Source organism: Zootoca vivipara, chromosome 16 (assembly GCF_963506605.1).
Source record: "Zootoca vivipara chromosome 16, rZooViv1.1, whole genome shotgun sequence".
NCBI lineage: Eukaryota > Metazoa > Chordata > Lepidosauria > Squamata > Lacertidae > Zootoca > Zootoca vivipara.
Window position 1 is genome coordinate 29,005,981 of NC_083291.1, and position 19,863 is coordinate 29,025,843.

General features: G+C 45.2%; 1 protein-coding gene across 3 annotated transcripts in view; it reads left to right on the forward strand.

Moving 5' to 3' along the window:
• Positions 1-19,863, forward strand: part of ATP6V1A (ATPase H+ transporting V1 subunit A) — a 28,955-nt gene continuing 9,092 nt past the window's right edge. Inside the window, exons 1-9 of one of the 3 annotated variants that reach the window (XM_035140676.2) lie at positions 1-374; positions 8,897-8,991; positions 10,079-10,207; positions 11,195-11,409; positions 11,578-11,715; positions 12,479-12,630; positions 13,318-13,480; positions 14,711-14,819; positions 19,705-19,827. In XM_035140676.2, coding sequence (XP_034996567.1) covers positions 8,910-8,991; positions 10,079-10,207; positions 11,195-11,409; positions 11,578-11,715; positions 12,479-12,630; positions 13,318-13,480; positions 14,711-14,819; positions 19,705-19,827 — 1,111 coding nt within the window. In that variant the 5' untranslated portion in view covers positions 1-374; positions 8,897-8,909. Of the gene's footprint in view, positions 375-4,615; positions 6,281-8,892; positions 8,992-10,078; positions 10,208-11,194; positions 11,410-11,577; positions 11,716-12,478; positions 12,631-13,317; positions 13,481-14,710; positions 14,820-19,704; positions 19,828-19,863 lie in introns of those variants that run through there. The other 2 variants (XM_035140675.2, XM_035140677.2) reach the window with 2 other exon arrangements.

A 19,863-nucleotide genomic window follows, 5' to 3' on the forward strand; every position in this document is an offset into this window, starting at 1 on the left:
CCCACGTCTGTGAGGCAAGCGATAAAGGCTGCGTCGGGCCGAAAAAACGCACAGGCGTCCCCGCCGCCGTCCTCCGAGCTTGTCGCAACATAAACTATTGGATCAATCCGGCGCCACGCCAGTTATTTATTTTACGACATTTTACCACCACAGAGGAGTGAGAGAAGCGGCGAAGCGCGCAGGCGCAGCGAGAAGTCTTCCGAAGCCGCGGGGGGCGCTGAGAGGCTCGGCGGGAAGTGCTTGTGCGTCACTTCCGGAGGCGCCTGCAGGATTAGTCCGCCGGGTAAAGGGCGCATCGGCATTCGGCTGCTGCTGCGGTGGTCAGCCGGTTCCTGAGTCACTACGCGCGGAGCCGCTCCAGTCATTAGTCCGAGGTGAGTCGCCATTGCCATCTCACCACCCTTCTCTCCCTCTTGCTCCCTCCGCGCGACGTTCCCTCCCTTTAGAAGCGGGGAGCCCGACCAGTTTCCCAGGAGCTGTTACGGTTCATTCCCACCCCTTCACCCAACCTCTCCCTTGCGCTAAAGTGTGCCTTTCTCTCCGTGGGCCCTTCAAAGAGTGCAAAACATCGCCTTGCCCCCCCCCCAGGAGCAAAAGCTCGGCATCTCCCTCCCCACCTCTAGGCCGGTTCAAAAAAACGGGGTGCTTATATATGGCGGTGTTTTGAGTGCTTGTTTTTGACGAGACGGCACCAAACAGCAGGGGAAGTCTTGTAATCAAACGGATACAAACAAACAAAAACACCCTACAGCCGGTCACTAACCTATCATAATATTTATTTGTACCCCACCTTTCCCTGATGGGACTTAAGGCGGCTTACAGAGAAAAACAGGATGACAACTCATAACACCACAGAGGTGGGACATTTCCCTCCTCTGAAATCCTTGCCTCAGTTATGTTCTGGCTGTTTTAGTTATAAAACTGTGGTTGAGGAGCTTAGGGTGTTGTTGTTGTTTTCCTGTAAATAAGACTTGCTTCCTGTATTCATTCGCTTGTGTAAAATTGCTCTTTCACGTAACAATGCGGTTGACATTTCGATGGGTTGCGTGAGGCCTGATAATGAATGCATGTGTGGTGGCCATTGACATTGTAGAAGGAGAGGTGCATAAATGAGAATTGCAGCAAGCTGCTACCCATCTGCAGCTATGAAAACAAAATACCGTAAAAGCAAAAGAGCAAAGGTAGATCCTCAATGCAGCTGTGTGTCTGGGTGTGCATCGTAAAGGACTTGTAGCCTGACCTTCAATAGGTTCCCGGGTGGTTTATAACAATTACAGGAAACACATTTTTAAAATAAAAACATGGTGGTGTTGCATTATTTTAAAGTGGAGCAAAGAAATAATCGGCAGAGATCAAACTGATTAGGTTAAAAGCCTGGGGAAATAAAGGGTCTCATTGATGTTAAGAGATGAAGGTGAGTCCCCCAGGGGAAAGTATTCTAAAGCTGGGGTGTCTCACACTAAAAAGGACCTTTCTCCATTAGTCGCTCACCACACCTCTGATGCTGGTGGCACCTGAAGCACTTCTGTTAAATATTTTAACATACAGGCAGATGTACTACGTATTTTACGAAAGGAAGGAAGGAACGGCATAGGGTGCAGTGAACTGCTATATTCTTTCCACCAGCACTTAGGGGGTCTGGATAGAGGATAGAGGGGAGGGGAGAACACTGATGCACACTACTTCGTGAACATACAAACGTATGTACAGACAGCATATATAGAAACACCTGCTTAAGGCAACGTTATTGTGCAAATATATATACAATTGCAAAGTGTTACAGTGGTACCTTGGTTCTTGAACTTAATCTGTTCCGGGAGTCAGAATAAACCCCTTTGAGAAGAATGGGACTTAACAGCTAAATGAACATCACACTTTTAATGCACATTTGCAAGTACCTAGAAGAATATGCGTTTTTCTAAATCTTACTAAATACCTTTTGATGCCTCTGGAGAATATTCAGGTCCTCTTATAAATATTGCCTGCCAAACACAGAGGTAGTTAGTATTGTCAGAATTTCACCCTATGTATCCTTAAATGGTGTTTCTATCCTAGTAAAGGTAAAGGGCCCCCTGACCATCAGGTCCAGTCGTGTCCGACTCTGGGGTTGCGGCGCTCATCTCGCTCTATAGGCCGAGGGAGCCGGCGTTTGAGATCCCTCCACCGCCAGGGAACAGGCTGCTCTGACACCAGGCCGCTCCCCAGGGATCCCCGCCTGCCCCATAGATCGCGCCCCTCCCCATCCCGCCTGACCCACGGTCCACGCCCTCCGTGGAGATTGCACCACCACCAGGGAGCAGGCCCCCTGAGACCAGGCCTCTCCCCAGGGATCCCCACCTGCCCCATAGATCGCGCCCATCCCCATCCCCCTGATCTGCGCTCCTGTCCCGCCCCTCACATCGCACCGTCAACAGGAACCAGGTCGCCCTGAGAAGAGACCGCTCAGCATCCAACGCCTCACCAGGAGACCCGGACCATCCAGGGAATAGGCCTTTGCATAGGTCAAACAGCCCCCGAGATCAACACACCCCACCGACATCCACCCCCTCGCCATCCACCCCAACAAAATCAAACCCCGAGATCAACACACCCCACCGACATCCACCCCAACAAAATCAAACCCACCCCGCGATCCAACCACCCCAAGACAACGTACCGCACCCCCGAGAACAACACACCCCGCCATCCACCCCACCCAGGGACAGGGATAGGTAACGCCTTCCCTGGGTGGGATAGGGACGACCAAAATAGGGGACAGGCATACGTAACCCCTACCCTGGGTGGGGTCTGGGGACCAAAAAACGACCCAGGGATAGATAAGTCCTTCCCTGGGTGGACTGGGGGGGGGGCAAATACGAGACAGGGATACCTCAACCATTACCTCCGTACCCTACGGGGATCCAGAATAGGAGACAGGGATAGGTAATGGGTCGGTACAGGGTGGGGGGAGACACAGGGATCCGCCTATCTAAACATAACACACGAAAAACAGTGGGACTCTTGACAGTCAGGGAAGTCTGAAGGGGGACTCTGACCCTCCATTTAACAAACTGAACCACAGCATCGTGTGGCAGGGCCAGCTAGTGTTCATATATTTCCCCTTCCCCATTTAAACACCACTGGCTTCCTATGGTGTAATAAATTGTTCCTGTATAGGCAAATGGCTGCTTGAGTTCTATTTCCTGTTGTCTTAATAAAGTTCAATAGAGAAAAAATTGAGAAGTGGAAGAAGTAACGTCAGTATTTTCCATCAACCTAATGCTTAATTTGCCTTGGGAAAATTGATTCTCCTTTAGTTGCAATGGAACAACTCAAGCCAAGCAATAGACTTAAGAGAATAATTCATGTATGTTTCACTGTTAGTCATTCACTGTTAATCATTCTTTCTGATCTAACTAATGTGTCTGGGTTGGATTGGGGTGAAGTTTGAACCAAATTACTGTAGAAGGATTAGGTTTGGCCTCTTCTGAGATGATTTTCTCTAGTGCTGTGTTGCAGGAGTTTTTAGAAATGGCCCAGAACATTTTGGTCCTCTGTCAATGCATATAGCACCAATAATTCAAACAGTCTAAGATACTGAATGCTGAAGGAGAAATCTGTTGACTGAAAATTACAACTTTCTCTATGTGGGAGTCTGAACCAGCTTTTTAATTATAAAGGAGAGGGCAAAATGCATAATCGGCAATTGTATCACATTAGTTCACACCACCAATTTTGTACTTGAAGACATTAAAAGAAGAATGTGGTTCAAAATGTGTATATGATAGCTTGGATTAAACTACTTTTTGGCAGTGCTTGGACTGCCTGTACCACAGTGGAGAATTAGAGCTATCCTCCCCTAAAGACGTGGAAGAATCAGGCTTGCAGATTTGGGTCAGTCAGTGTCATGATGTTCCTTAGCTTTAGGCAGTGTTGATATTTTGGGATTAGGATTATTAGCAAAGTACAGTGGCACCTTGGTTCTCAAACACCTTGGTACTCAAACAACGTGGAACCCAAACACTGCAAACCTGGAATAAGTGTTCCAGTTTGTGAACCTTTTTCGGAAGCCGAACGTGCTCCATTTTGAGTGCCACACTTCTGTTTTGAGTGTTTCGCTGAGGCCTGTCTCCTTTTGCTATTTATTTTGCATTTTTGTTTTTGCAGCTCTTTTTTGTGACTCTGTGGAACCCAGTTCAGCTACTGCTTGATTGATTGTGTGACCGCAGTACATTGTTTATTGCTTTCATTTTATGGATCAGTGGTCTTGTTAGATAGTAAAATTCATATTAATTTGCTGTTTTAGGGGTTGTTTTTTAAAGTTTGGAATTTATTAATCCATTTGCATTACTTTTCTATGGGAAAGCGCACCTTGGTTTTGGAACACTTTGGTTTTGGAACGGACTTCCGGAACGGATTAAGTTTGAGAACCAAGGAACCACTGTAGTAATGGGAGGGGGCAGCTTCTTTTGTTACATAGCAACCCACTCATGAGCAGTAAGGTTTTGTAATAAAATATGGATGTCCCCATTGGTATAAGCCAGGGGTGGCCAACTCCCATGTGACTGCGATCTACTCACAGAGTTAAAAACTGGCAGTGATCTACCCTTTTTTGGGGGGGGGTCAGGTCAAAGTTGTTGAGTTTTTTTAGGAACGAAAGTCCTGTTTTTTTTCAGGTGAAAGAGTTGAGCTCTTTTTTAGGGAGAGGAAAGCCCCATTTTTGGGAGGTGCAGGGAGAAAACATTGAGCTTTTTTTAGCTGAGCCAAAGTTGTTAAGCTTCTATGGGGGGAGCCAGTGATCTACCGGTAGATCACGATCTACCTGTTGGATGTGCCTGGTATAAGCTGAAAGCACATGAAGTCCACCTTGCTGCAACTAATCAGGTCTGGATCAGCACTTGGTTGTATGACCACATTTGTTCATATATGATTGCATTAACGTGTGGAATTAGTGTTTTACAGCTCAAAAACATATTCTGAGTGAATGTGTGGGGAATGTTTCTGCCATACCTAGACCTAAAGGGACATGGGTGGCTCTGTGGTCTAAATCAGCGTTTCTCAACCGCTGTTCCGTGGCACACTAGTGTGCCGCGAGACGCTGGCTGGTGTGCCGCGATGTGCGGCGACGAGAAGGGCGATTTGCATTGTCACGTGCCTGGCGGCCGCCAATAACTAACACTGACCCGCCGGAAAGCAATATTTCTCCTCCTCTTTCCCAAAGCTCAGTGCAAACGAGCCTGGCGGCCGCCAATACACAACACTGACCCGCCAGAAAGCAATATTTGGCAAGTGTTTCTTACAGTCATAATTATAATATAGGGCGGCACAGAGTTAATTTTTTTAACTTTTTAAATGGTGGTGTGCCTCGTGATTTTTTTCACGGAACAAGTGTGCCGTGGCCCCAAAAAGGTTGAGAAACACTGGTGTAAATCACTGAGCCTCTTGGACTTGCCGATCAGAAGGTCAGCAGTTTGAATCCCCGCAATGGGGTGAGCTCCCCTTGCTCTGTCCCAGCTCCTGCCAACCTAGCACGCCAGTGTGAAAAGATAGGTACTGCTGCGGTGGGAAACGGCGTTTCTGTGCACTCTGGCTTCTGTAATGGTGTCCCGTTGCACCAGAAGTGGTTTAGTCCTGCTGGCCACATGACCCGAAACGCCTGCTTCCTCAGTCTGAAAGCCAGATGAGCGCCGCAAGCCCATAGTCGCCTTTCACTGGACTTAACCATCCAGGGGGTCCTTTACCTGGACTACAATTTCATAAGGTCACCAGATCCCCATTCTTGCCCCACAAGGTAATTGCTGCAGTTAAAGTCAGTGTTTAGCACTGGACAGTGACTCATTAGTTCTGCAGAAGAGAGGAATGCAATAAAACAGAGGTATTTTATTTTCTGACTTGATCATTTCATAAATGGGCTCTTGAGATAGCAAAAACAGTGTGTCTCTTCTTCTTTGGGTCTTGCCCAAGCACGGAAACAGCTTGTGACTGAGAGTTGATTTTGCTTTCAGCCTCAGCACGGTGGAGTGTGTTGAAATTCAAAAAGAGCACATTTTAAATTTAGTTTGGCCTTGAGCAACGTGACTTGCTATTGCAGCAGTCCTTTTTGGGAGCAATGGATGACTCATCTGGTCAGGTGACAATCTTTTCTTTGCTGTGTCTTCCTGAAATGCCTTCTTTCCTATCTCTTTGGTGTGAGAGCTAGGAGCCAGGAAGGCCAATCATTTGCTTTTTCCTGATATCTTAGAGCTTGTGTTTGGATTTCTTCATAAGACTTGTGGATTTTTTTTTTGTTGCTTCCCCTAAGGTATGGACTTTTTAGTATTTTACCATGCATTGCTTTCTGGGTGATTGCTTCAGACGAGAATCTTGATTTGTGACACACATGTGATTTCAATTTCAAACTGATTCAGATTTTGTTGCAAAAAATCCAGTCTTTTATAAAACCTTAGATCAAAACATATTGGACTCCCCAGTGTGAGCTGAACAAGGGGACTCTCTTGTTAAGGCCTTGCAGTGTAAAATGGTTATTTAGTTTGGCTAAAATTGATCTCAGGCAATCCACATGCCACGTTATGGGTGAAAATGTGTTTTAAATTTAATGTAGCAGAATTCTTTAAAGAATGTAGTAGAAATGTGTGTACAGTATTCAACTCTGCAACTCCCATTTGCCCATCTCCGAAACAGTGTATAACCTTTGTAAGTGGATAGCTTCATAAAATAGTGGGAATGTTAAAAACAGGTTTAAGGGAAAGAGGAACCCGCTGAAAGGGTCAAAACCCAAATAGAATAGGAATAGGAATAATTTATTGGCCAAGTACCAAGCATACTTGGAATTTTGCTTCGACTACCTTGCAATGCAAAAAAACCATACCTCATACAAACACAATTCGGCTCACAATACAACAGCACAACAAAGGAACCCCACCCCACAACTGGCCTCCCCTTCCACTACTCAACTACGAGTTTAAATAGATTGTGGAGCAACTCTTGAATTATGCTTTTTTGGGGGGGGATTTTGGATATAAATGCAATAAATAAGCTATTCTGCTTACCTGCTTAAGAAAGCTGGAGGGACCAGCCAAATGGAGATGTCAGTTGCCAACCTGGCATCCAGAGATCTCCACGTGGTGGCAACTGGACCCACGCCAGTAGCAAAACACACCTGGCTAATTTCTAACACTTGTAGGTAGTCAGGGTTGTATACGGCTATCTTGGTGATGCTTAAGATCAGCCCAAAGGAAGACCTGTAGCAAATGTTCGAACCATAAGCATACTCTTTTGTAGCTATGTCTGAATAGTGTTGAGAGCTTCCTCAACACCAAATACAGTGGTGCCTCGCTAGACGATAGACGAAATTAATTCATTCCACGGGTCAATTCGTGTAACGAATTTTTCGTCTAGCGAGTCCCAGTTTCCTATAGGAATGCATTGAAACTTAAACAATGTGTTCCTATAGGCTCTGGGGGGACTGGCGGTGGCATGCAACGGGGCTTCGGAGAAGGTCTCCGAAGCCCCGTCCGATGCCGGCTGTGTGCAAGGCGGCGGGGGGAGAAACTGCCTCCCCCGACATGAGACGGCGCTTCGGAGACCTCCGCAGCACCGTCTCATGCCACTGGTGCGCGGCGAGGCGGCGGAGGAGAGAAGCGCTTCTCCCCCCGCCGCCTCCCGCCTGTCTTCCCCGGTGGTGCGGGGCGGGGCGGTGGCTCTGGGGGACAGAGCCGAATCGCAGCGGGCGCTGCTTACCCCCACCTGTCTTCTCTGAGCCAAGGGGAAGACAGGCAGGGGCAGATCAGCTGTCCCGCGCTGACAGCTGATCTTCCTTTGCCGCTTTCTATGGCCGCGCTTCGTAAGACGAGGCGGCAGTCATAGAAAATTTTGTCGTCTTACGAATGCCTCTCGCAACGCAAAACTCTTTCGTCTAGCGAGTTTTTTTGTTGTGCGAGGCATTCGTAAAGCGAGGCACCACTGTACATTCCAGGGCTGCTGAGCTAGCAGTTGTGGTTGCATATTGTGTACCCACAGACTTTCATAGATACCCTTCTTGAATGAATCTTTATTTGCATCAGCCATCGGCCATAGCAACAAAACAGCAATGCAGTATACAAAGAACAGAAATAAAAAGTTCTTTAGGCTCCTTTAGGCTCCTGAATCAGCAGTCAAATAGCGGACCTTATTCTGATTGCCCCAGCTAAAAACCTTTGCAACCTTTGCTGTCACCTGCTCCCTCTTTATCTGCCAGGAGAAAGGACACTGTGGCAGTGGTCAGGCGACCCGGAATGGACAATAAGAGAGGGGTAATAATCTCATGCCTCAAGTCTTTATAAAGAGTGCAAGCCAGAAGAGCATTCCACAGAGATCAGCAGCTAAAATAGGGAACTGAAAAGAATACTTACTGAGTTCTTTATCACTCTGATTACAGTCGTACCTCATGTTGCGTCCGCTTCAGGTTGCGTCTTTTCAGGTTAAGAACGCTGCAAACCTGGAAGTGTTTACTTCCGGGTTTTGCCGCACACGCAGAAGCGTTCTGCACGGTTCATGCATGCACAGAAGTGCTCTATCGCGCTTTGCATGTGCGCAGAAGTGATGCTCTGGTTGCGGACTTTTCGGGGTGTGAATGGCACCCCGGAATGGATCGTGTCCGTAACCCAAGGTACCACTGTATTACATGGCAAGATTTTGTATACACTTCAAGATGCAGAATAACCTTGGTATATAGTCCTACATAGTTGCTCAGCTGTTTAACTGACAGTTGTGGGGGGAACACAAGATTCAGACTCAAAAAGTGAGAGAATGCAAGTAATGTGGGTGGGGGGAATTGCATTTTGTGTTAATTGTGAGTGGCATTTCTGTGATTTGATGTAGGCTAACCAAACATGCAAACTAGACTTTTCTCTCTCCCCCCCCCTTTCTTCTCAGCTAGCTGGACAGTAAAGATGGATTTCTCCAAACTTCCCAAAATACGTGATGAAGACAGAGAGGATGCCTTTGGCTATGTCTTTGGAGTTTCAGGACCTGGTAAGTTCTCCTGGTATGTGTACGGTACTTTAAATGAGTAGCAATGAAATGGTGCTTAGAAAGAAGTATCCAGGAGAGGCATGGTCTGAAAGCTCAGGACAGGATGATAGAAATTATTTGGGAACCTGCATCCTTTCACCTTAAATGCCCCCTTTCCCAAGGAAGACCAATTCTGCATAGGTTGGAAACACCCCCACCCCCACCCCCCACTTTTGAGAAGCATCAGGGTTTTTGTGACATTAGGAACCACCAGCCATCTCCTTTCTTGCTGACCTTACTGCATGTCTTAACTGCAAATCTCATGGTCATGGGTTCAAGTCCCATGCTGGGCAAAAGATTCCTGCATTGCAGGGGGTGGATTAGATGACTTTGTGGTTTTTCCAGCTTTCCAACTTGATGATTCTGTGACCTCATGACAGAATTCTCCTCTGCACAAAAGAATAATAATATTGCTCTACAAAGTAGCATGCCAGGGAGAAGGCTAGGCTAGAACCCTGCTTCCTGGCATCCACCTTTCTTTAAGGAAGGAACATGCATGCATCATTTTATTTGTATACCATCTTTCCACAGTTCAAGCCATGCTGGAGGCGGCTTGCAAAACGGAAACAAATTGCATAATTGCAAACATAGCAAAAGTAGTTATAAAGCAAAGCATCAAAAAGTACAGAACCAAATTGAACATTTTGATATAAATCATAAGATCTAAAATAAAGATATAAAAATTAATATCAATAGCAGCAACAACTCCTAAATAGCACCTCAGCCCACTAGTCTGTTCAGCAGCCCCAGCTTTTGTAGCTTTAGTAAGTCGGTCTCCACCCTCCCAGGCTAGCTGGAAAAGGCTAGCAAGAAAGGGAGCAGGTCTTCCAGGACTTGCAGCCGAGAAGCCCAAACACGTGGTTACCTTACCACTTCAGCAATAGGAGTCTTTCATGCATTACAGCAATATTTTGGGCTCTACTTCCAGTTGCAAACAAAATACTATATTTGCAGAAATAAAAAAATGCAAAGCTACTGAATTGTCCCTTCCCACCAGCGGGAAATCACAGTTGAATGTGCATTCATCTCTTTCTTTTGTTTTCCCTAGTTGTCACTGCCTGCAACATGGCAGGTGCAGCCATGTATGAATTGGTACGAGTTGGCCACTGTGAACTTGTCGGAGAAATTATCCGGCTGGAGGGGGACATGGCAACTATTCAGGTATATGAGGAAACCTGTATCCTTTTGGCTGGTGTGCGATTTCTGCCATTCAAGGGTATGTTGAGCAGAGTAAAAGTGAAAATGGGATAATTACTTCAGTGGGAGCCAAGATCCTTGGTTTCAAGTAGAGGGTAAACTTAGCGTACCAGCCAAAGCTTATGGGCCAAAGTTATTGTCTAGACACCAGAACACCATTGTTGGTCTGTGATTACTTCCAGATTGCTAGCTTGATCCCTAAGGGCAAGTGCAACCCCATCCATAATGGGCATAATCCTATCCACCTGGGGAACTAAGCAATTCATTTTGTATTTTTTATTTGAAATTGTAAAAAAGCACCCAAAAACACAGGTATAAACAAGTAAGCAAAACAAGGATGATCTGTGTAGAAGGTAAAAGAGACTCATATCACACCAGGTTTATCAGAATTATACAGTTCATTGTAGTATGGCTTGCGACTCATTTCCTTTTTTCCAGGATGAGGCAAAAATAGCACCAAACTTTATTCTGCCCACCTTCAGAACCACATTGCTTTGCTAAACTCTCTGGGATGGTTTATGTTAAGTGAAAGACATCTGGAGTGGAAACAACTTTGTTGCTATTCTATGGAATGTCTGAAAATACAGTCAAAATCCGACTGTACAATCGAGATCTGGAAATGAGTGTTTTCGAACGATTTTCGAAAGCCGAACATCTGTTGTGGCTTCCGATTGGTTGCAGGACATTCCTGCAGCCAATCAGAACGTGCCTTGGTTTTCAAACAGTTCCGGACTCCCAGAACTCATTCTGTTCGAGAACCAAGGTACAACTGTACTTGTTGGCTCACCCAAATGTTTCCCCCCCTCCCAGAACGGGAGCCTTTATACTCCAATGGCTGAAACTTGAGTTCCGTTGCAAGATGTTTTTTGTGGCCCACCATGAAGGTTAATTGGTTAGTGAACTAGTTAATACATTTCTAGTTAGCTTGACACCACCTTTAGGATGCCTTCCTTAACCAATTGTTTAGCTGGTGTTTCTGTAGGAGACCCCGTACTTCGTACTGGCAAGCCCCTCTCGGTGGAGCTTGGCCCTGGAATCATGGGAGCCATTTTTGACGGTATTCAGAGGCCTCTGTCACACATCAGCGCTCAAACCCAGAGCATTTACATCCCCAGAGGAGTAAATGTGACAGCTCTGAGCAGAGATCTCAAATGGGACTTTTCACCTGTCAAAAACCTGCGGGTAAGTTACGGAGAACATGTTTGCTGTTGATTGTATTTTGGCTGCACTGTTGACCAAACTGAATTGACCCACTTTGCAGTTGGGTATCCATAATGTTTTTAGTGCATCTCGTACTGTGGACATATAATACCTCTGTATATTAATATTAGCAGTTTCTTTGAATTGCAGGTTGGCAGTCATATCACAGGTGGTGATATTTATGGCCTAGTGACTGAGAACTCTCTTATCAAACACAAGATCATGTTGCCCCCGCGAAACAGGGGTACAGTGACGTACATTGCTCCACCTGGGCATTACGACACATCTGTAAGTTTTTCTGCAAATAATAAGTTTTTCTCCGCTGTCTAATGTCCTTGCATGATGCCGGGTTTTGTGTGAACTGTTTCAGACATGGTAGTACACTGGAGAAAACACTTCCCATTTCATAAATTTTTGCTCTTGCTCAAACAATGGAGTCACTGTAGTGCACTTTCCTGACACACGTGTGTGTGTGTGTGAGAGAGAGAGAGACAGAGAGAGAGAAATGGGCCTGATTAGGGAAGGAGGTGGTGAGGGTACGATAGACTCAATTTCACTGATACACTTCACGTGCAAGAAAATCTCCAGTTCTCTGTTATGAGGCCATGCACTCTGTTATGCCCTCTGTATAGACAACTGTGGCCTCTCAGGCAGATCTCCATATTCTGCAAGCACTGCCTCAGCACTTGTGCAGAATATGCAATCTCTTGAGCAGGGAAAAGACAGGTTACCCTGCTCGGTAAAATTCCCTCTGTCTCTCCACCACCAGGGAGTCCTACTGACTTCCACAAATTCCTGGCAGATTAGGGTTGCTTGAGGGTTGAATTGCCGTCATGGAGGCAGCTTGCAGAGGTGGCTTGACGCAGGACCTACCACTAAAAGCAAACCTGTTTGCTTCCTGTCTGGTGACTATGAATGACACCAGGACCCCACTTTTTAATATAAACTGGACTTTGCTGAAGTCAGCAGCATGCCGTTGTCCTAGCTGACTTTTTGCCAGCAGAGTTTCCAGTACATCTTGTTTGTTCTTGGTTTCACCGCCCTCTTGCAGGATGTTGTGTTGGAGCTGGAGTTTGAGGGAGTGAAGGAGAAATTCACTATGGTCCAGGTCTGGCCTGTACGGCAAATCCGCCCCGTCACAGAAAAGTTGCCCGCCAATCACCCTCTCTTAACTGGTCAGAGAGTCCTTGATGCACTCTTTCCGTAAGTAGCAACTCTGATTGCAAAGTCTGTTTTTTACTGCTTCTTTTAGTAGAAAAGTTCTCCGGTTATGTATAGTAGAACTGTCGCTGACAGCATAACTGGAATAACTGTATGTGCAATGCTTAGAGCAGTGTTTCTCAACCAGTGTGCCTCCAGATGTTTTGGGACTACAACTCCCATCATTCCTGACCACTGGTCTTGCTAGCTAGGGATGATGGGAGTTGTAGTCCCAAAACATCTGGAGGCATACTGGTTGAGAAAAACCACGATAAAGATTTTAATATTAAAAAGCTGAAGATCTTCCTATTAATGCTGAACCACATCTTCGGTTGTGTTTTCCGTTGGCAAGAACGAACAAACATATACAGCCCATGCAAACTGCCAGTTTACATAGAAGCAAGAGCAAAGGTTTCTGTTTTTGCTATAACAGACCCATATTTCTTTGAAACATTTTTATTTCACTCTTTAGCCGAAAGAGCTCCAAAGTGGCTTTCAAAGTTCATTAAGAGTGCTCACAGGGCACAGCTACTCTTCTGACATTTTAAATACTGCTGGAGTAGGTCCTCTTTAAATCTTGGGGCTTGTGCCAGTTTTAAAATATATGTTGCACTTCCCTTCTATCTTATTTGTCCATTGTTTCTTTCCCTCAGAGTTAAAATATTAATGCAGTCTATCTTCTTCATTTAGGTGTGTTCAAGGAGGCACAACGGCTATTCCTGGGGCTTTTGGCTGCGGAAAGACTGTGATTTCTCAGTCTCTATCCAAATATTCCAACAGTGATGTTATCATATACGTAGGCTGTGGGGAACGAGGAAATGAAATGTCTGAAGTCCTCAGAGACTTCCCAGAGGTCAGTATTGGGTATGGAAATGCTGTTCAAGCAAAACGTAGGCGGTGGTCTTCGTGCCTCAATGCAGTTCTCATCTAAGCAAAGTAAGTGGATTTGGGGAGGGGATTAATGTCCAAGTTGATTTAGCTTGACTTAAATTGAGTAAACAAAGCTATAAGGGGTAATCTTAATATTCCATTTTAGTTTTCTCCATAAACCTTAGAGCACATGTGAATAGGAATATAGGAATAGGAATATAGGGCAACCCTGAGATTGGAAGTGAAATGTTGAAGCAGTCCAATCTTGCTGTCATTGAATTTCAATGTCTACTGATGACGCTTCATACCTACGTTTAGAAGAATTCATGCCATTAGCCTTATTTAGATGTTCTGCTCTCATATAAAACATAACACGTGAACAGGGAGAGTGGGGGCTGAGTATGTTAACCTCCATCCTTCTGTTCTCATCTCCACTCACGGATAGCGAAGGTCTGGAGCAGGGTGCTTAATCTGCCTATGGAGGTTTTGTGAGCGAGCATTTTCTTTCTTTCTTTCTTTCTTTCTTTCTTTCTTTCTTTCTTTCTTTCTTTCTTTCTTTCCTTCCTTCCTTCCTTCCTTCTTTCCTTCTTTCCTTCTTTCCTTCTTTCCTTCTTCTCTCTCTCTCTCTCTCTCTCTCTCTCTCTCTCTCTCTCTCTCTCTCTGCATGTACGTTTCATACATAAGGCGAATGCCCAAATAGGGCCATCATGTTCAGCAGATTCAGTCCTGTTTCTGGGGTTTATACCATCTTCTTTTATTGATTCTAGGTTTCTTATCTCCATTGCACAATTTATTGATCATACTTTGCCAACCCTTTATCTCTCTCTCTCCAATATCTTAATTGGTAGCATTCTAAATAAAAAAATTATTCTAGACACAATTTTCATTTTTATTATCACCACTCTTCAAAACTATGAAGGCTTAATTTTCTTACAGTCCTCCAGCTTTTCCTTAATTTCCTTCTTTAATTTGTTGAAATTCTCTTGTTCTAAATTTCTTGTTATTTTTATTCCCAAGTACTTCATTGCATTTCTTAATTTTATATCTATTTTTTCATCTTCATTTTTCATCTTCATCATAGTTAAATACCATCATCTCTGATTTGGACCAATTAATTTGCAATCCTGTTATTTCTCCCAATTTTGTCAAATGTGCCTCTATTACCTGCATATTTTCCAGTGGGTTTTCAGTCCTGTTTCTCTTGCCTTTGCAGCTCACATTGGAGGTTGATGGTAAGGTCGAAAGCATTATGAAGAGAACTGCTCTGGTAGCAAACACCTCCAACATGCCTGTCGCTGCCAGGGAAGCTTCCATCTACACTGGTAAGAGTTGAGAATACAAAAGACTATTTGGGGCTCATGCTTCTTTCCTGGTTTTTCAGCCAAAGGCAGTGCAGACAATCCTTAAGTTTATCATTAAGGATTTTACTCTGTGCCATAGCTGCCAAGTCTCCCGCTGAAAAATGCAGGATCAGCAGCGGCGCGGCACTGGAAGTCGCTTCTATGCATGTCTGGACATTCATAGAAGCAACTTCCGGTGCCTCTCTGCCCAATTTTTGGTGCCCAGGCATGGGCAGAGCGGCACCGGAGGTCGCTTCTACGCATATCCGGACATGCGTAGAAGCGACTTCCGGTGCTGCGCTACCCATGATGGGTACCAGAAATCGGGCAGCGCCGGCACCCAAAATGGAGCCTCCCTGGCAGGTAGGAAATCCGGGGGATTTATGGGATTTTTCCCAATCTGGTCTGCCAGCGGGAAACGGTTTAAAATATGGGGGTTTCCTGCGAAAAATGGGAGACTTGGCAGCCAAGCTCTGTGCTTAAGACTTGCTATTTGCTGTAGAAGAGATTGGTACCTGTGGTAAATTACCTTCCTTTGTGGGTCTGCTTTGTGGTTTTTGCAGTCCCTCTGACTGGGCAGAGCCTCATTTGAGTAGGTTTTTGAGCTAGACAAGAGTTTTGGCAGGTACCCTGTCTCCCTCCCACCCCTCTGTTCCACTGGCAAATACTGGCCCCTTCATTAAGATCAGAGATCTCCATTGTGCAGCTCAAGGGATGAGGACTGACATGGATATTTATTTTACATACACCCTTGTCTCCACCTCAGTACCTACCTGAGTTACTCGCCCTCCCCTCACCATTCCAGAAGACATCTGCCTACAGTTACAGCCCTTGAGCCTCTGTTGTCTCCCCTAGGAAGGTAACCATAACAAAATCATATGACAACAGCCAGTTCTGACGCATCTGTGGCAGCTGCTTGCTTCATCATTGCTGTTTTCCAACTAGAAATGATTCCCATACTGACCCTGGCTTCATGGTCATTCAGTGAAGCTAAATACAGTGCTACCTTGGTTCTCGGACTTAATCTGTTCCGGGAGGCAATCCGAATCCCGAAACAGTTTAAAAACCAAGGCGCGGGTTTCCAATTGGCTGCAGGAGCTTCCAGCACTCAACCGGAAGCCGCGTCGGACATTCGGCTTCTGAAAAACGTTTGCAAACCAAAACACTCACTTCTGGGTTTGCGGTATTTGGGAGCCAATTTGTTCGGGAGCCAAGCTGTTCGACAACCAAGGTACCACTGTATTGGAGGATTAAGGACAGGCAAAAAGAAGAGCTTTTTCACACAGTGAAGTGGGACGCAATTTTTTTCGTCGCTTTTGGATATGAGGTGCTGGGGGCTTCCGGTTGACCGCGCCATCTTTGCTCAGACGGGGGTCCGATCAGCGGAGCGGACCTCGGCGCTTCAGAGGTGGAGGGAATTGCTCCAGCGAAGCAAAACCTCCTTAAAAGCCCCAAATCGAGCTTTTTGGGGACGGATTTTGCCTGGCGGCGCCAAAAGCGGGCTCTCTCCTCCCCGGATCGGCTTTGTTTAAGCCCCCGAGAGCGAGGAGGTGAACCGCGGCGGACAGGCTGACACTGCTGCTCTGAGAGCGCGAAGCTGTGAGTCTGGGAAGTGGAGGCGGCCAATTCTTCCAAGAATAATTAGCAAATGAATAGACTGTGAGTAATTTGGATTGTTTGGAATTTAAATTAAGGCAATTTGGATTTGGGAGAGAGGGGGGAAAGAGGAAGCCACCCCCCCCCCACGGTAACATAAGAGACAGTAAACAGAAACCCGAAGCCGTAAACAGAAGATCTTAACTTAAAAGGATCCCTCAAAGGCATCAAAGAGAATCTCCCCTTTGATGCAGGGTGAAAGAGGAGAGAGACTGTGGTTTATGAGAGGTAAAGACTAAGGAAAACCTTTCTTTTCCCCGGGAGCCGGCAGCCCAGACAACCCAGTGAGTTGATCAGGATTTATAAGTCAATTTTTTCACTTTGTATTTCTGGACTTTGTGGAATTTCTTTTTTGGTTTAAATGTTTGTGAAATGTGAGTTCGAACTTTATTGTTAATAAGACTTGAAGAATGCAGCCAGCTTGTTAAAATGGAGTCGAGAAAATAAACTGTGATCATATTCCACCCCACGTGACAAGTTTTGACCTTGGCAGGATTGAATTATGTCAACAAAAAAGTGTTCCCCTGAGTTCCAGCGGTCTGTTTTGACTTTAATGTGGGAAACAAGAATAGAGCTATGTCAAGAGGAGACACGACGGCAAGAGTTACAGCAAAAATTTCAGATGGTGATGGCAGAATATGATTTTTTAGAAGATGAAGTTTTTGACACTGAAAAAGATGAATGTGAGAATGACAGTGATGGTGACTGTGATTTGGAAGGAAAAGATGAAGATGAGGACTGTGATGATTCAACACAAAATGAAGCACACCACGAAAAAAATGATGACTTTACTCTACAAAAAGTTGGATGGAGTGCCCTGCCTTTGAGGGGGGCACGATTGGTATTATTGGAATTCCAGAACGCCCACAGGGAAGAAGGAAAAAATATGCAGAGAAGAGAAGAAATTCAGGGGTCCTGTATGGTGGCCTGGATGGCAAAAGACTGTAAACAGGGGGTGGGGTGAAGGGAAAGTGATGTTGTGATTATAAGGATGGATTAACAGGTTTATAACTGGTCTGCTGATTATGGAATTTGCTGGATTGGGGGGGTGGAGCCGGTAATCGGGGATGTAAGGTTAATTTGAGAATAGTTATAGTTTTAAAGGTGAATGGATTTTGGAAAAATGTGAAAATATGGAGGCTTATAGAGGGAGAAAAATTAGGCACGGGAAGATAAAATGGGAGTTTGATTTTTCAGTGATTTGAATATTAGATGAAAATGTTAATAATTGATTTATAAGTTGTATAAGATACAAAGGTGTATTTTTATAAAGTAAGAAACTGTTGCAGATGATAAAAAAGGGATGAAAACCGGGGAAGGGGGGGAGGGGAAGCCCACAAAATATGGTTTTACAATTATGAATGTAAGAAAAAATTTTCTGTTTTGTATTGTTTTTTTTCTCTCTTTTTTTTTGCCTTTTCTTTTTTCTCTTTTTTCCTATTTCTATTTTTCTCTTTTTTTTGGTATGACAATAGATGGTTGGATGGATGGCCTCCTGCGTACTGCCCTGGTTTGCTGGAGCTCCCTGGTGGCAGGGGTCAGGGGAGGGGGAGGAGGACAGAAATCCAAGCATAAAATGGACCATCTCTGACTGTTCACATACATGGGATACTTCTGTGGCAGGGGAGGACCCATGTGGGTGGGTAGGAAGGAGGTGGAAAAGGTGTTTATGTATGTACCGGTTTTTTCTTTTTTGTATTTTGTAAAATTAATAAAAAGTATGTTTAAAAAAAATGGATATGAGGTGCTGGGTGTACAACAATGGTGTCAGAATTGGGACGGACTCTCTTTGGGCTGGCTTCCTATCTCCATGGTTGGAACTGTTCCTACAGCTCTATCCCTCTGAATTGGTTGGTTGCCAGTATTTCTGTGGACTGAGCACACCGCAGCCTGGTAACCCCATTGTGCTGCAAGACAGGCACAGTTTGTTGTGTAGCTCAGATTCCTATTTTGCATCTCAGTTCTGCCACTTTGGGAAGTCATGCTTTCTCATAAATACCTTAAGGGACTGTTTTTAGTAGTAGTTGTTGTTCTTAATCTGTAAACTATAAACATCAGTAACCCAAAAACATTGTAATAATCAAAAGCAATGCAAAACAACAGTGTTAATGTTGTGTCTGCAAAGTGCTTAGAAAAAGGGCTATTGTTAACTGAGAACTACATGTGCTAAAAAGAAAGCGGTCTGGTCCCTTTGCCCTACAGTATGATGGGCATTTCTATTTATTTCCCATTTGGTAATAAATAAAAATTTAAAATGGTGCTGGGTTTCTGTCTAGGAACGTGTAAATGCTGCTATGAAATACAGTCGTACCTTGGTTTTCAAACAGCTTAGTGTCTTGAACATTTTGGCTCCGGAACGCCGCAAACCCAGAAGTGACTGTTCTGGTTTGCGAACTATTTTTGGAAGTCGAACGTCCACGGCTTCCGATTGGCGGCAGGAGCTTCCTGCAGCCAGTCAGAAGCTGCACTTTGGTTTCAGAATGTTTTGGAAGTGGAATTGACTTCCGGAACGGATTCTGTTTAACTTCCAAGGTACGATTGTACTGGTAAGGGCAAGAACACGAGACAAAATGGTCTGCAAATAATATTGAAGGACACAGGTGGGAATTGAAATGAGTGGTGAAACTTTCCTCCTGATGCTTCCTGTCAGGGTTTGTTGTGACTACTCTTGAGTAACGACCGTCCACATGCTTGTCTTTCAGACGTTTTTATTGGTGCACATTATTTACAGTGTAACGGATTGCTCATTTCATGTCTACCCACTCGAGTCAGATTCCTGCACTAATCTCTTCCGCGTTTTTGACCAGCATAAAAGCCTCGGAACTGAGAAGCGCCTTCTTTTCCTTCTCTTTCTCAGTTCCGGCGTCGGAGGTACTGGTCTTCTGTCTGCCCTACTCCTGTCCACTCTTTCCGCCTCTCTCTCTTCCTGCCTATGGAGCAGGGGCTCTCTAGTGCTGCCAGAGCCCTGGCACTCCTTCTCTGCTTCCTGACTCACCTCTTCAGACCCCTCGCTCTCATGACTGCTTGGAGACGGGCTGCTTCTGATGGGGGGGGTTCTCTGTAATCCCTCCCCCTTACACTTCCCTTTCCATTACTGCTATACAAATCTGAGAGTCTTTAAATGCTTCTAGGAGGTTTCTCAGTTAAGCCATCATCAGCTAAGATCTCCACTGCCTGTGACATCTGACCTGCAATTCCTGTTCTTTTGTAGGGATCACCTTGTCTGAGTATTTCCGCGACATGGGCTACAATGTCAGTATGATGGCTGACTCCACATCCCGATGGGCGGAGGCCCTTCGAGAAATTTCAGGACGCCTCGCTGAGATGCCTGCTGGTAAGCCTTCCGCTTTTGAGGACCACCTTGGGAGGT